Here is a 15590-nt window from a genome sequence, read left to right as displayed (position 1 = left end):
GTTGACTGAAGTCACAGGGTCAGAAAAGGTCAGTATCATCCTCCTCCTTTAGGTCCCAGTGGATCTGGTGGTTGAGGCTTCAGGCTAATCCCCACTGAAGCAGAACTGGGAGGCGTCAGCACTGGTTTGTGATCTTTGCTACTGTTCCTTCTCTTGCCTGAGAACAGCTGGCTCTTTGGTTCCCTTAAGATCATTAATGATCATTAGAGAAGTGCAAATCAAAACTACAATGAGGTTATAACCTCATGGTCAGAATGGGCATCATCAAAAAATCTACAAACAATAAATGCTGGAGAGGGTGTGGAGAAAAGGGACTCCTACACTGTTGGTGGGAATGTAAATTAATACAGCCACTATGGAGAATAGTAGGGACGGTCCTCAAGAAACTAAAAATAGAGCTACCATATGATCCAGCAATCCCACTCCTGGGCATATAGCCAGAGAAAACCATAATTCAAAAGAGACATGTACCCCCCCCCCCACAATGTTCATAGCAGCACCATTTACAATAGCCAAGACATGGAAGCAACCTAAATGTCTATCAACAGAAGAATGGATAAAGAAGATGTGGTTCATATATGCAATGTAATATTACTCAGCCATAAAAAAAGAATGAAATTCTGCTATTTGCAGAGACATGGATGGACCTAGAGACTGTAATACAAAGTGAAGTAAGTCCCAAAGAGAAAAACAAACGTGGAATCTAGAAAAAAGATACAGATTAACTTATTTACAAAGCAGAAATAGAGACACAGACATAGAGAACAAACGTATGGATACCAAGGGGGAAAGGGGTGTGTGGGATGAATTGGGAGATTGGGATGGACATATATACACTATTGATACTATGTATAAAACAGATAACTAATGAGAACCTGTTGTATATCACAGGGAACTCCACTCAGTGCTCTCTGGTGACCTAAATGGGAAGGAAATCCAAAAAAGAGTGGGTATATGTATACGTATAACTGATTCACTTTGCTGTACAGCAGAAACTAACACAACACTGTAAATCAGCTATACTCCAATAAAAATTAATTTTTTAAAAAAATCATTCATTACTAAGACCTGTTCAAGGGCAAGCATAGTGGCCAGGCTTAGATCCCAAAATGGCTCAGGCCAAAAATGGCTTCTCTTATGTCAACAAAGCCATGCCTGGTTCCTTCTTACCTGCTTATGCAACCTCCCCCAAATAGTACTTCTCGGGGCAGCAGCTCCCTGACCCCCATCCCTCTTTGCCATTCCAAAACCCTCAGGACAGCCTGTATTTTGTTTGGGTACTTGGCCCAAGTGTCCCCAGGGCTCCTGTTCTGCACAGTTTTGGGGAATCTTGACTGCCTCCAATGCAGAATTTCTTCAACGGATCAAATCTGGTCTCCACCCTTGCCAAATTCTATGCAAAGCTACTCCTGGGCTCCTGGCTTCCTGCCCCTCCCTCCAGGCCTCAATCTGTGTGGTATTTCCCCAGAAGTCCTCCACTGATAAAAGTGCCTGCAATAAACAACGGCCAAGAATGAATCCAGCTAAAGCCATCACCCCGTCAAAAACAAGCCAACTAAATCTACCCATGAAAAGGCAAAGGTCTCTGCTCCAAACAGAATCTCCAGCCCCATTTCTGTAAATTCCAACACCCCGTTACGCCCCAGGCTTTTGGTTAACACGGATTTCCAATGCCCATCTGGTAAACACTGACCACCAGGCAAACTGCCACGGGCCCGCAGACGCACACACAGAAAGTCGGCTGAGGGGCCAACGAGGCTACCACATTTAAACGCCTCTCCCATAGAGTAGAAGGCTGGCATCCTGGACCCTCGTGAGTCTGGATTCACATCCTGGTGGCCAGCCTGCAGGCGGAAGACCGGGGGGGGGTGGGGTGTGCTCACCGAGCCCAGCCCCGGCCAGGATTAATCGGCTCCTTCCTGGCCCCAGTCTCCTGGGAGTGCCCGCCCCGAGAAAGCCACCCAGGAAAACTTGTTTACCAGAGCAATTCCCCGGAGGCCCCAGGACTTTAAGCGGATTAGGGAGGGAGAGGACGCCACACCCCGGATCTCGTGGGCGGGCCCAGGACACGGATCGCTCGCGGCCAAGTCCTGCACTCCAGGCTGAGCTCGGCCAGGGGACCCACGGAGCACACGGGACGCGCCGCGCCCACCGCCAGGTGCGCGGGACCCTGCGCCCCGGTGCCTACTGGATCCTGGGGCTGGGGGCACGGGAGTCACCAAAAGGCAGCTGGAGGCCGGCTCTCTGGCCTGCACACCCGCGGGACGAAAGCGCTTGGGGACAGGCGGGCAGTGCTCGCCCCACGAAACGGGGGCCTGGGGGTGGCAAGGAGACCGGAAGGGAACGGAACAAAAGAGGGCGGGCCGCGAAGAGGAAGGGGACCTGGCGAGCCACGCCCCGGCAGAGAGCGGCCCAGCCCCTCCCCCTCCCCCTCCCCTCCCCTCCCCCCGCTCTCCATACACTTCCGGTCCAACCCCCAGGTCCCCGCCCCGCCCCGCCCCCGCTCTCCATACACTTCCGGTCCAATCCCAGGTCCCCGCCCCTCCCCTCCCCTGCTCTCCATACACTTCCGGTCCAACTCCCAGGTCCTCTCCCCTCCCCTTCCCCCTCCCCGCGCTCTCCATACACTTCCGGTCCAACCCCCAGGTCCCCGCCCCCCCGGCGCGGCCTCGTCCCCTCCCACACTCATTAGGGCGCCACCCATTAGGCTTCCTCCTCCAGGCGGCCCCCCAGCGCGACCACATCCTCCTTTCTATATTCTCTTGCCACGCCCCCCCCACATCCATCCCGAGCGCCGGCGTGTCCCCTCCACCCCAAAACGAAGCTGCACCCCCTCCTGCACTGGGACAGCCCCCCCTCCTCCCCCGGAAGGGTGGCGGTGTTCCCCAAACCCTCCAGGATACGCGCCGTCCGCCCCTGGGCGCCCCCTCCCCTCTCCAGCTGTCCGGCCGCGACCCGTCCCCGGAGCGCAGCGGAGACGCGGGAAAGGCGCGCCCGTCCTGCAGTGAGAATTTACTTACACAGCGATGGGAAGGTGGAGGCCTGCATGCATTCAGTGAAATAAACCGAATCTGGGCCGACCAGGACCTTCAAAACCAAAAGCTAGCGCGTTCAACTTCCCTGCGGCACGTGGGATTAGGCAGTCTTTGGGACCAAAGAATTCAAAGCTGGAGGCCGTCCTTTGTTAAATCCTAATATAGTGGAAAAATACACACACCTTCCCAGCAACCTGGTTTGAAAGGCCGACTTTTCATTCCAAGGGAGAGACGTTTATTTGTGCGTTTTTTGTTTTTTCTTTTCTGTCCAGGGATTCTTTGGCGGTTCTACTCACTGTGTGTTTGCTTCTGAGGACTTGAGAATTCAAAGCAGCGAATGCGTTTAAACCGAATATTCTACTGACAATGGCACATGATCTTGGCATTGGGGATCTTGGTTGCTATGGGAACGACACACTGAGGAGTCTATTCCTGCGCTGATGGATCATTTGGGTTCTTTCCACTTTTTTACTCTGAGCAATAATGCTGCTACGAACCTTCCTGTACAAATCTTTGTGTGGACACAGCTTGTTTCATGTCTCTTGGGTAGAAACCAGGAGTACAATGGCTGGTCCTAGGGTCCCAATATCTTGTTTTACATCAAGGAAACCCTTTCGTTGGAACATCATCTCCTAGCTTTTGACCAAAGCAAGCAACAATTTAGATCCAAGTCGACCCCTCTGTGGCCAGTGGGTTTGGATTGACCTTGAAAACCGCCAAGATGTTGGGTCTGACTGCCCAGCACCACCTGTAGAAACAGCCTCTGTGATTTTATGTCTGTAGTTTGTCTCTTTCTACCCCAAATGCAGGCACATTGGGAGCAGGGTCCGGGGGGCGCCCTATAGCCAGCAAGGAGGTTCTCTTAATTTGTTTTGGTATTTTTTTGGCCGCACAGTGCAGCTTGTGGGGTCTTAGTTCCCCGACCAGGGATCGAACCTGTGTCCCCTGCAGTGAAAGCACAGAGTCCTACCCACTGGACCGCCAGGGAAGTCCTCGGATTGTCTTCATTTAAGTCATTGATTTGTTGAGGAAAACCCTGAGGCCACTGGCCACGGGCGTTGCTGCATGCCTCGTCCAGCTGTGGGGCTAGACCCCAAGAGCATCGTCCACTAGGTGTGTTGGCCTTCTTCCACAACCTACTGACTCGCTTGGTCCTCCATCCACCACCAGCCCCACCAGCCCGTCTGCAAGCAGGGCACACCCTGTCTAGGCATTCTGCCAACACAAGCTCATAAGGTGACAGGGGTACAACTCACCTGGTTTAGAGAAACTACCTTTGGTTTCAAGGCAGGAGGACGCCACGCCCAGTACAGCATCCTTAACTTCACCTCTCAGTGATTTGCTATGAAATCCTTCACCCTTCCGGCGTAAGCCATTCTCCTCTTGTAAGGCAGTCCCATCTAATTCTTTCTGGCAGCCAGGTATGTGTCAGAAATACATACCAAACATGCTGGAAGACCTTTTTGTTCCAAATCCAGGGGTCGAGGTCAGCAGTGCTTTTCCGTGAGGGGCCACACGGGACTCTGGTCGGCTGCGTGGACCACATAAGGTCCGCCTTACATATCCTTCTTTTTGTTCTGTTTACCTTGTCCAGCTCTTGAAAAAAACGTGAAAACCATTCTTCGCTCCAGAGGGACTTACAAAAATAGACCCAGGGTCAGATTTGTCCATCAATTGCTGACCTTTGTCCTAAATCATCAGACAGTGAGGCATCCCTCACGGAGGGAGCACAGCTGGAGGATTCCGTGGCGACGTGGGTCCACAGGTATCCTCTTTGGCTGTGGTTAAACACTTCGCGCTTTCGTCTGCAGGCGAGGGTAGGGTTTGAGAGCCTGGTGACTCAATTTGGGTTTGGGATAGCGACACAGGCTCTCCCTCCTTGCCTAGAAGTGAGGTGATGCTGGACGTGACCCTATAGCCCGCAAATGGTCAGGGGGACAGGGGTCCGGACAGGAGACGGAGCCCCGAGACCCCCAGCTCTCTGGCCACCCCCGCCGTGCTTCGGGGTAGCTGTGTGATCACTCATGCACCCCGCCCGTCTCTGGGCCTTACCTTTTTTTTTTTTTTTTTTTGCAGTACGCGGGCCTTTCACTGCTGTGGCCTCTCCCGTTGCGGAGCACAGGCTCTGGACGCGCAGGGTCAGCGGCCATGGCTCACGGGCCCAGCCGCTCCGCGGCATGTGGGATCCTCCCGGACCGGGGCACGAACCCGCGTCCCCTGCATCGGCAGGCGGACCCTCAACCACTGCGCCACCAGGGAAGCCCGAGCAAGGGTCTGCCTGAGCCCCTTGGAAAGCTCACTCGCTCTCAGAGCCCTGTCCACGGGCAGGGCAGTGGGGCGCTTGTGCACGGGCTGTTTCTGACCCCCCGTTACTGGCCGGCTTGCACTTTTGTCTTCCTGCCCCGTCTCCTCCGCCTCTGGGGGCAAAGAATGTCACCTGCCTTCTCAGGAAACAAAGGATGTTGCAGCCCTCAGCCTCTGTAGCGCCCCCGACGGTGGAGATTCAGGGTGGAGAACAACAGGACCCTGGCCTTAGAGACTTAAGGTGCACATCAGAAGGATGGTTTCCGTGAGCCCAGACTCTTGCATCTCCCCACACACAGAAAAGCGCTATATTCACGCACTTGAGATGTCTGTTTTTCTTTAATTAGCAGTCATCTTTTCATGTTCAGCTATCTGGGATTATTATTATTTTTTTTAATCTCCTATCTATCCAGGCTCCTCCCGGACCTCTTGGGAACAGTCCTTCAGAGCGCTCTGAGAACCTGTGTCCAGGGCTTCCGTCCTCACAAAGTCCACTGAATAAAGCATAATTCTCACCTTTTAGGTTGTGCTTTTTTTTCCCCATCAATACCTCTAAAGGAAAGCTTTGCAGGAGTGTGAGTATGCTCTGCAGGGTCTGGGGAGCCCACTCAAATGTCCAAACTAGGGAAATTTCACAGCGCTTTGGCAGCCTGTTAAAACACGCAGGGGAGGATTCAGCAGACGGTGTTGACATAATTGGATTTTCAAAATATGCGAAAGGACAAGTTTAGCTCCTTATCACACCGTGCACAGAAACGAGCTCAAAATGCACCAGAGACCCACACAGAAGAGACACATCGACAAAACTTGCCAAAGAAAACTTAGGAGAGAATCTTTGTCCTCTTAGGTTAGGAAGGAATGTTCTAGATAAGGTAGCAAAAGCCTGATCTGTCGGGGTGGATTAGAGTTTATCAAATTTCAAAGCACTCATTAAGAAAATGAAAAGATATACCGCAGACTGGGAGAAAATATTCGCAAACGAATGCAACTCAATAATAAGACAAATGAAAAAAAGAAAAAAAGAGTGGATATATGTATAGGTACAACTGATTCACTTTGCTGTACACCTGAAACTAACACAACATTATAAATCAACTCTAGTCCAATAAAAATTTTTAAAAAATAAGACAAATGATCTAATAAATGGGCAAAAGATGTCAACAGATATTTTACTAAAGATGACAGGAATGGCCAATACGCACATGAAAAGACGCTCAACGTCGTTACTTATTAGAGAACTACAAATCAGAACCAGAGTGAGATACCACTTCACGCCCATTTGGATGGTTAGAATAAAAAAAAAATGACAAGTGTTGGTGAGAATATGGAGAAATCAGAACCCTCATCCACTGGGTTTTATTATTTTTTTTCCAGGGTGGTTAAAAATATGAGTTTGGAAGCAAGCAGTCTTGGGTGCAAATTTCTTGTTCTGTTTCTTCATCATGATGTCTTTGGGTTCATCGCTGAAACTCAAGTTCAGTTGATGCCACTATAGCATGAGATGTATACAGCTGTCTATTTTCTTTTTATAAACTTTCTTACATTGAGATAATTATAGATTCACGTGCAGTCGTAGGAAATAAAAATAACACCAGAGCTTCGATGTGCCCTTTACCTGTTTCCCCTCTAGTAATAGAGTAACCATGGTAACCAGAATACGGGCATGGGTGCCATCCATCCTTCTTGCTCAGATGTCCTCAATTCTGCTTGTGAGGACACAGGGAGAAGACGGCCATCTACACGCCCAACAGAGACACCTCAGGAGGAACCAACCCTACCCACGCCTGGATCTCGGACTTCCAGCCTCCAGGACAGGGGGAAATAAATGTCTGTTGTTTGAGGGACCCGGTCTGGGGTGCTTTGTTATGGCAGCTCAAGAAGACCCACCCAAGCGTTCTAAGAGTCCTCTATCAAGCTGTATCATTGTGCCTATGCATGTCCAGTGGTCTCAGCATCATTTGTTGAAAAGACCATCCTTTCTCTAAGGCATTGCCTTTGCACTTGGTCAGACCCTTACGGGAAATAGTAGGTGCCCATGCCCAGGGTATTGGAAGATGAAATAATCAGGGACATCAAATGCTTGGTCCACATCTGGTCCCCAATACTGGGCGCTCTCTATACTGGTCTTGGCCCACTACTGAAACCTGGAAGGTCTAGAAAAGCGTTTCTGGAGGAGGACACAGTCTTGATGAAGAGCTGAGATCTAGACAGGCTGACAGAGAGTGTGTGTATTAGTTTCCTGGGGTGGTTGTAATAAATGACCACAAACCAGAGGCTTTAAACACTGTAAGTCCATCCTCCCCCATCCTGGAGACCAGACGTCTGAGGTCAAGGTGTCCCAGGGCCGCGGTCCCTCCAGAGGCTCCAGGGGAGGGTCCTTCCTGCCTCTTCCAGCTTCTGGGGGCTCCAGGCATCCCTGGGCTTGTGGCCGCGTCCCTCCCGTCTCTGCCTCCGTCTTCCCGGGGCTTCTCCTCTGTGTCTGGGTCTCTCCTCTTCTGTCTCTTAGAAGGACACCTGCCGGAGCAGATTGCTTTGAAAAGGAAGCAGTATAAGGTTTCTTCCCAACTTGTTTTCCTACTGTCTTTTCCCAAACTGCCAAGGTTATATTTTTACAAATCTCTTGTAGAGGTTCCTGGTTCCTTGAACAGTAAATAATCGAAAAATAGTTCTTGGATGACTTAGTAAAGGACTCATTCCAAGAACTTACAGGAAAAGGCAGGGGGTAAAAAAAAGTCCTTGAGAAACTGCTCTAAAAGGGCATGTCTTTCAACATTTCCTACAAAGCACTTGGCCAGAGAAATATTTTTGTGCGTTTTGTTGATACCAAGGAGTGGCCTTCTAGAAAAGTTATTTCGCATAACAAGCAGCAACAAGCCGGCAGAGTTAACTAACCCTACCAGGAATTCCGTGCATGTATCACGCAGACTGGGGGTGTCAAGCCCAAACATGGTGGGGGACCCACCAGAGACCAATGCGTGTGATTTGTTTTTTCTTTCTTCCCCAGCTCTATTATCATTGACGTGCAAACATGGTGTAAGTTGAAGGCTGCAACATAATGATTTCATGTATTTATTTACTTTTGAAATTCTGTGATCCATTTATTTATTTTTAGGCCACACTGCATGGCATGTGGGACCCTAGTTCCCTGACCAGGGATCCAACCTGCGCCCCCTGCATTGGAAGCTCGGCGTCTTCACCACTGGACCAGCAGGGAAGTCCTGATTTCATGGGTTGTTTTTTTTGCGGTACGCGGGCCTCTCGCTGTTGTGGCCTCTCCCGTTGCGGAGCACAGGCTCCGGACGCACAGGCTCAGTGGCCATGGCTCACGGGCCCAGCCGCTCCGCGGCACGTGGGATCCTCCCGGACTGGGGCACGAACCCGCGTCCCCTGCATCGGCAGGCAGACCCTCAACCACTGCGCCACCAGGGAAGCCCTGATTTCATGTTTATAAATCTCGCCAAACGGTCACCACCAAGCATGAGCTCACACCTCCACCAGGTCACATAGTTGCCCTTTCTTTTTGGTGATGAGAACTTTTAAGATCTACTCTCCTAGCGACTTCCGAGTTCGTAATACAGTATCGTCAGCTTTCATCACCGTGCTGTGCACTAGCCCATCCTGTTCCGTGTTCTGAATGTCTGTCCCCATCCCCAAGCCGTGTGAGTGTCTACGTGACATCAAGTCCCATCTTTCTCTCCCCGATTAGCGGTTTGTTCTGGCGACAGTCCAGTGCTAGGTTGTGTTTTTTTTTAACTTTTAAAAAAATTTAATTGGCATATAGTTGCTTTACAATGTTGTGTCAGCTTCTGCTGTACAACAAAGTGAAGCAGTTATATGTATACATATGCCACCTCTTTTTGCGATTTCCTTCCCATTTTTCCCCCTTTTTTAAATCATACAATTTGATTATTATAGTAAACTTGCTGATTCTCTCTGCTCATTACCTTGGTTAACAATCGGTGCTGTCTACGGACTGTCATACAGAGTGAAGTAAGTCAGAGAAAAACAAATATCGTATGCTAACACATATATGTGGAACCTAGAAAAATGGTACAGATGAACCGGTCTGCAGGGCAGAAAGAGAGACACAGACGTAGAGAACAAACGTACGGACACCAAGGGGGGAAAGCGGGGGTTGGGTGGTGGTGGTGGGATGAATTGGGCGATTGGGATTGACATGTACACACTAATATGTATAAAACAGATAACGAATAAGAACCTGCTGTATAAAATAAATAAATTTCAAAAAAAAAACCCGAACAACCAAAAATACTAAGACAGTAGTGGTATATAAGACATTACCTTAAGACACTAAGGTAAAAATGGCATGGTCCTCTAAAGGGCAGAGATCTATGAAATCGGGAAGGAGAATTGGTCTACTTTTCCTAATTCAGGTGTGGTGGCTAAAAGAAACCCTATTTTAGTTCAAGTTGTTCGCATTTCCACACCGAAACTCAGCAGCATTAGGATGACTCCTGTGCATTCAGCGCCAGGATGTGACCAAGTGACCTTGAATAACAAAAATACTTGCTGTGTTCCTGTAAATCTACACACCTTAATCCAGCCGGCCAGGTCAATACCTCTGGAAATGCTTTTTCTTCACCTGCCATTTCATCCTGCCCCAAAATAACTGGATAATATTTCTAGAACAATTAAATGTGTTTTTTTTTTAAAAAAACTCCTATGTACCAAAATATTAGTGATAGTATAGGTCAAATCACATCTCTCAAGGATTCAACTTATGTTCACTCTGCAGTCCTGACATTACACAGCCCGAATCCTGGCACTGGCATTCTTCAGGAAATAACCTCGTAGTACACCTCTTGGATGGATATTACTTAGACGTCGTTAAAATGTTCTTACAGGTTCTTGTACGTTCTCATGTATTGATTGAGCACGTGTCAGAGTGCCTGCCATTTGGAGAGAACTCAAAAAACCATGTGATGGGTGGATAGATGGATGATGGATGGATGGATGGATGAAAGGATGGATAGACGATGGATGGATAGAGGGATGATGGATGGATGGATGGATGAAAGGATGGATAGACGATGGATGGATAGAGGGATGACGGATAGGTGGATGGATGGATGGATGGGTGAAATGGACGAGTCAATGCTAGAAGAGTAGGCAGCATGCCTGGAGAGAACTTATGAGATTTCCGAGGGTAAGAAGTAAACAGTTCTACTCATTTTACTGCTACCACCCATTCTGAAAAAACCCATTTGGTTATTTAAGTTTATGGCAGGACGAAGGCGTCCCATGCCTGTGTTATCCCAATGGCTCGGAACACACCCCAACACACATCCGAAGGAGACCCCACTGCTGTCTTAAAATTTTAATTGCAGTGTGCTAGCCTTTGACTAACGTGAGGACTGACCCTAGGATGCGCAGCAGAAGTCCATTTTAAGCGTACACTTTTAGCCAATGAGCGATCGACCATAGGCACTGGAGAACCCTCTTCTCCAGAGAAGCTGGACCGGACTCAGATGTTCATCTCCTGGAACCCTCCTCTCACGGATGCCAGACTCAGGCTCCCGTTTCTTCTAGTCCAACACTATGGCTCAGAGCACAGACGTTCCTTCCCCAACACAAAGTTATGGGATAACTCTAACGGTTGGTGATCACCCCATGCAACCCACCCAAGGACTATGTCCCTAGGGCTATTTCCAAGTAGCCCCTGAAGCATCATCTGTGTGAAACCAACCAAGACGACCAATCATTCACCCATAGATAAAAAGAAACCACCCCTCCATAGCTCACACCTCACACACGTGAATGCCACAACGAGCCCCAGAAGTCCACCCAGACCTCAGATGGATTTGAACACAGCCCTCTCAAGCTTCTTCCACACCTGTGTCTAATGAACTCATGACTTTCGATTGCACACGCGTGATAAGCCATTCCAACATTTAAAAACTACATTTCCTTCTCTTCAGTACAGCGACTGACATCCGGCTTTAATTATCCTACGGTGGCAACCAGCAATGACCCTGGGAGAAACTCCAACATACCGCATTCATTTCCGGATGCTTCTGGAGGGGAGGCTTTCTCATGGGATAAAGCGTCTAGTGTCATCAAACGGAGAACTGTCCCGAAAGAACCGAGTTGGCACGGCTTGGAGAGCACAGTGACTCCATACTGTGAAGTGAGGTAGTGTGACCCAGCACAGGGCAGCCTACAGGTTTGCCTCGAAACAGCCTCGACCAAATCCAGCGACCGTGAGCGCACGGCCACCAGACACCCCTCAGCGTAGACCCTGGGTTTCTCTACACCAGTAGGCCAACCAGTTTGGAAGCGGTCACCTCTCCCAAGCCAGCTGGAATCTTCCTTCCAAATATCTCTGACACATCTCCATGGGGCACCTGCCAATGCACTTGCAAGTCCTCTTGGGTATTTTTGCTGAAGAGGAACCACAGCCGTGGTGTTTCTCAGCCATGCTTGGGAAAGTCCACACTGGAGTCACACTCAAGGCATCCGAACGTTTGCTGCATCTTCACAGGAAGGACTTTTCATTCTGCAAAGTCTCAAGGCACTGAATAAAGGTTCCCAGGGCACTCAATACCTCTCCTCGTGTTACGGGCACTGGGACAGAAACTGTGCAGTGACATCTAACCCTACGTAGGACGGACACGGCAGGACCTGCCCAGGACAGAATCCTGAGCTCCTTCAAGCAAGACCAGAGACCCAGGGTTGACCAGAAGGTTATTCCTGTTCCCTTTTGCCAACAAGGTGTAAAGGAGATGCAACCTCCTGGGGAACCCCCAGGAGGCATGGGTAGCTGGGGTCACACAGGCCTTTTGAGCTGGGTTTTGGATGGACCACGTGACTGACATGAGGCACGCAAGCTGGTCAACCATAAAGAGAGGCACATCGTGGAAGAGTCTTTCCCTCGGAAAGGACTCGAGACGTTCATGGAACAGGGCCACCCAACGCCATGGTGCCATCACTGCAGGAAGCGGTCCAGCTTCTCCTGAATCCGGACAAACGCATCCTTCCCCAGGTAGTCGATGCGTCCCTCCTCCCACTTCCTCCGCTCCTCATCGGGACTCAGTGCCTTTTCTTCGATGGAAATCTCAGAGACGGAGACGGCCAGGTCCACCTAGGGAAGACAAGCCCACAGGAGACGGTGTTAGAAAAACCGTCGTCAGAGAGTGAAAGCCAGCCCGGGCATCCACCTGGCTGAGCAATCGGTTCCACGGACAAACCTCACCACGTCTCAGGGAGACGGTGCTGACACTTTGCTTCTGAACAAACCACACGCTGAATTTAATACAACCTTCTCACAAGAAGATGCTTAGTTGGTCTGACTTTTTTGAAATTTTATACTTTATCATTGTACTTGTGTCCACTTGTTCCTAAGACTTGTTTTAATGTCTAGCCACTAAACCCTTTCACACACGCTTATATGATCATCTTAATCTTTCCACCCACCAAAAAAAGGTTCTGTATCTGCTATAATTAAAATGGATAACCAACAAGGACCTCCTGTAGAGCACAGGGAACTCTGCTCAATATTATATCACAACCTAAATGGGAAAAGAATTTGAAAAAAGAATAGATACCGATCTATGTATAATGGAATCAGTGTGCTGTATACCTGAAACTGTCACAACATCGTTAATCAACTCTACTCCAAAATAAAATTAAAAGTTAAAAAAAAAAAAAAAAACACGTTCTGTATCCCTGAGTGTAACCAAACTACGTGAAATGAAGAAAAGGTTCATATTGTGTAAATAAAGTGTATGACATTTTGGACAGCCTGGCAAGACCATTTCAATACTAATTTAAATCTTTTTTTTTCTTGCCATGGCAGGGTTTCCATCTTCTTAAAGGATACGTATGAGGAAAATTATAAATACGCAAATGTGTACACACACACACACACACACACACACACACCCCTGACTTTTGGTTGGCACGCAAATAGATCAGCAAAAGTGGGGCTGGGGGGTGGACAGTACTGGACACCAGACAGTTATGCTACTGTTTCTATCCACTAGGCATGCAACACTTTCTCCACTGTTTATCTGCCACGATGCTTTCAAAGAGTTTTTACATATAAGGTTCTGCTTTCTACACTCATCCCTGCACAGTTTATTGAAACATTGCCAACGTGTTGCTCAAAGAAACTGCAAGAGTGAAAACAAGATATTTTCCAGGATAGCTCAGCACGTTTCCCCGCTAAGAGCGCTTGGACTGGGGCTCCGTGAGTTCCCGGGAATGAAAACTTTCTGGAAAGAATGGGACACATTCAACTATATCTCAATTAAAAAATAAATTCAAAAGAAGAGAGACCCCAGAGAGCTCCCTCACCCCTTCCTCCATGTGAGGAACCAGCAACAAGACACCCTCTGTGAGCCAGGAAGTGGGCTCTCACCAGACACCAAGAAATCCATTTCTTATTGTTCATAAGCCACCCAGACTATGGTGTTTCTGTTACCGCAGCCTCAACAGACAAAAACACAATCCAAAAAATCAACACGAATTTTCATCCTACACCCAACACTCAGCTCTACAGCTGTATTTGCTCTAAAAGACCAAAAGGTATTATTAAGATCATGGTTAGAGAGAAATGAAAGCATTTCATCATCATTAAAAGCATCATCGCACAGCCTGAAGTTTGAGACCAGAGCATCTGTAAGACGGAGAGTCACGAAGGAAGCATCTTTCACTTCCTTCTTCAAGAAGAAATCAACGCATGCTCGATTTGGATTGAAAGGTTCCCCCACCACCGCCAAATTTCCCAGCTTTTACGCTCGTCTTTTTAGACAGTGTGCATGAACTTCCAAGCCTACTTTGCGGGAAAACACAGCACAGCCCCATAACGTCAATTAACTTCTGCAGAACAGCTTTTGAAGAGAGAACGGGCGTGATTATCAGAGCAGAGGACAGGAAAGAGGGTGGACCGACCACCGCGGGCAAACGCAAGACAAACGGGTCTCAGGCAGCAGGAGAAGCAGGCGGACTCTTCTCTCCACAAGCGAGGCTTGAAATGGGGGTAACGCCAGTGCGTGTACGCAGCCGGCCCCTGAGTTAGCGCACAGCGTCCATCACGAGAGCTGGACAAGGCAGACAATGAGGACACCACCTCCAAAGCATCCTGGAGACTGGGGTCCCTGGTGACATCCACAGGGGGCTCCCGGCGTGGCTCCAAGGCTTCCTCAGGTGGGCCACCTTCCGCGCTCTCCACGGGCTGCTAGAAACATAACCGTTCCATCGTTAGTCTGCAGGGGGCTTCACAGGACCGCAGTCTTAACCAAAATGACAGAGAACTCTTTTTCCTGGGAAAATAAGACCAAACGAAGGGGTTGTGCTAAATAAGTAAGTAATTGAGTGTGCTCTGCCACTCTAAACTTCCCCCCAGCTTTTTCTTGCACAAGATGAGATGCTGACATTTATCATGCGATGTAAAGGTTAACGTTTCAAATCAGGAGACTGGGATTGACACATACACACTGCTATATATAAACTAGATCACTAATAAGGACCTACCGTAGAGCACAGGGAACTCTACTCAATACTCTGTAATGACCTATATGGGAAAAGAATCTAAAAAAGAGTGGATCTATGTGTATGTATAACAGATTTGCTTTGCTGTACAGCTGAAACGAACACCACATTGTAAATCAACTCTAGTAAAAATTTTAAAACAACAACAAAAATACTTTTCAGAGAGGGGCAATTAGTTTAGACCAAATGTCTACGGAAGCACTTGACTAAGATGGTCTGTCAACGAGATTAAGAGTCTGTCTGGATTTAATCTTCTGAGGATGCCTGGGGACAAAAGCCCAGATTCATGCGGGTAAATTTAGCGGGGGGAAAGAAAGGGAAAGCCATAATCCTTGAATAGTGACGTGAAACACGGGTGCAAAGTTGTCCCGAAAACTTAACAAAAATTAAGGAAGACATATAGGCCATTTTGATGTTGTATCTTTTTCTTTTCTGAGTCTTCCTAAAGCAAGATATAAGAGAATGACCAAAGGACCAACACAAAACTCAGTGATGGAGGAGGGAAAAAAAATGTGAATAGACAACCAGGTCTCCTATCCACCTCGAAAGTAAAGAGACTCGTCACAACACCATGGAAAAACCATTTAGAAAGGTCACGGGATGGTGAAGAAGCCCATGGGGCACCTCCTCTGGTGGTCGATGGACAGGCATGCAGAGACACGGCCATGCTTAAGAAGTAGAAGCAGGGAATTCCCAGGAGGTCCAGTGGTTAAGACCCTGAACTTCCAAGGCAGGGGG

General features: G+C 48.6%; 1 protein-coding gene across 3 annotated transcripts in view; it reads right to left on the bottom strand.

Annotated features, from left to right (window-relative positions):
• Positions 1-10669: 10669 nt before the first annotated feature.
• Positions 10670-15590, bottom strand: part of GYG2 (glycogenin 2) — a 32079-nt gene continuing 27158 nt past the window's right edge. For 2 of the 3 annotated variants that reach the window (XM_082681590.1, XM_082681592.1), the window contains 2 exons: positions 14431-14538; positions 10670-12441 (listed from right to left, as the gene is read on the bottom strand). In XM_082681590.1, coding sequence (XP_082537716.1) covers positions 12286-12441; positions 14431-14538 — 264 coding nt within the window. In that variant the 3' untranslated portion in view covers positions 10670-12285. The remainder of the gene's footprint in view (positions 12442-14430; positions 14539-15590) is intronic. The other variant, XM_082681591.1, reaches the window with a different exon arrangement.

The sequence above is a fragment of the Grampus griseus genome (genome assembly GCF_964374135.1).
Source record: "Grampus griseus genome assembly, chromosome: X".
NCBI classification, from domain to species: Eukaryota; Metazoa; Chordata; class Mammalia; order Artiodactyla; family Delphinidae; genus Grampus; species Grampus griseus.
The sequence above is the reverse complement of the archived record's forward strand: the minus strand, read 5'-3'. Positions and strand labels throughout refer to the sequence as shown.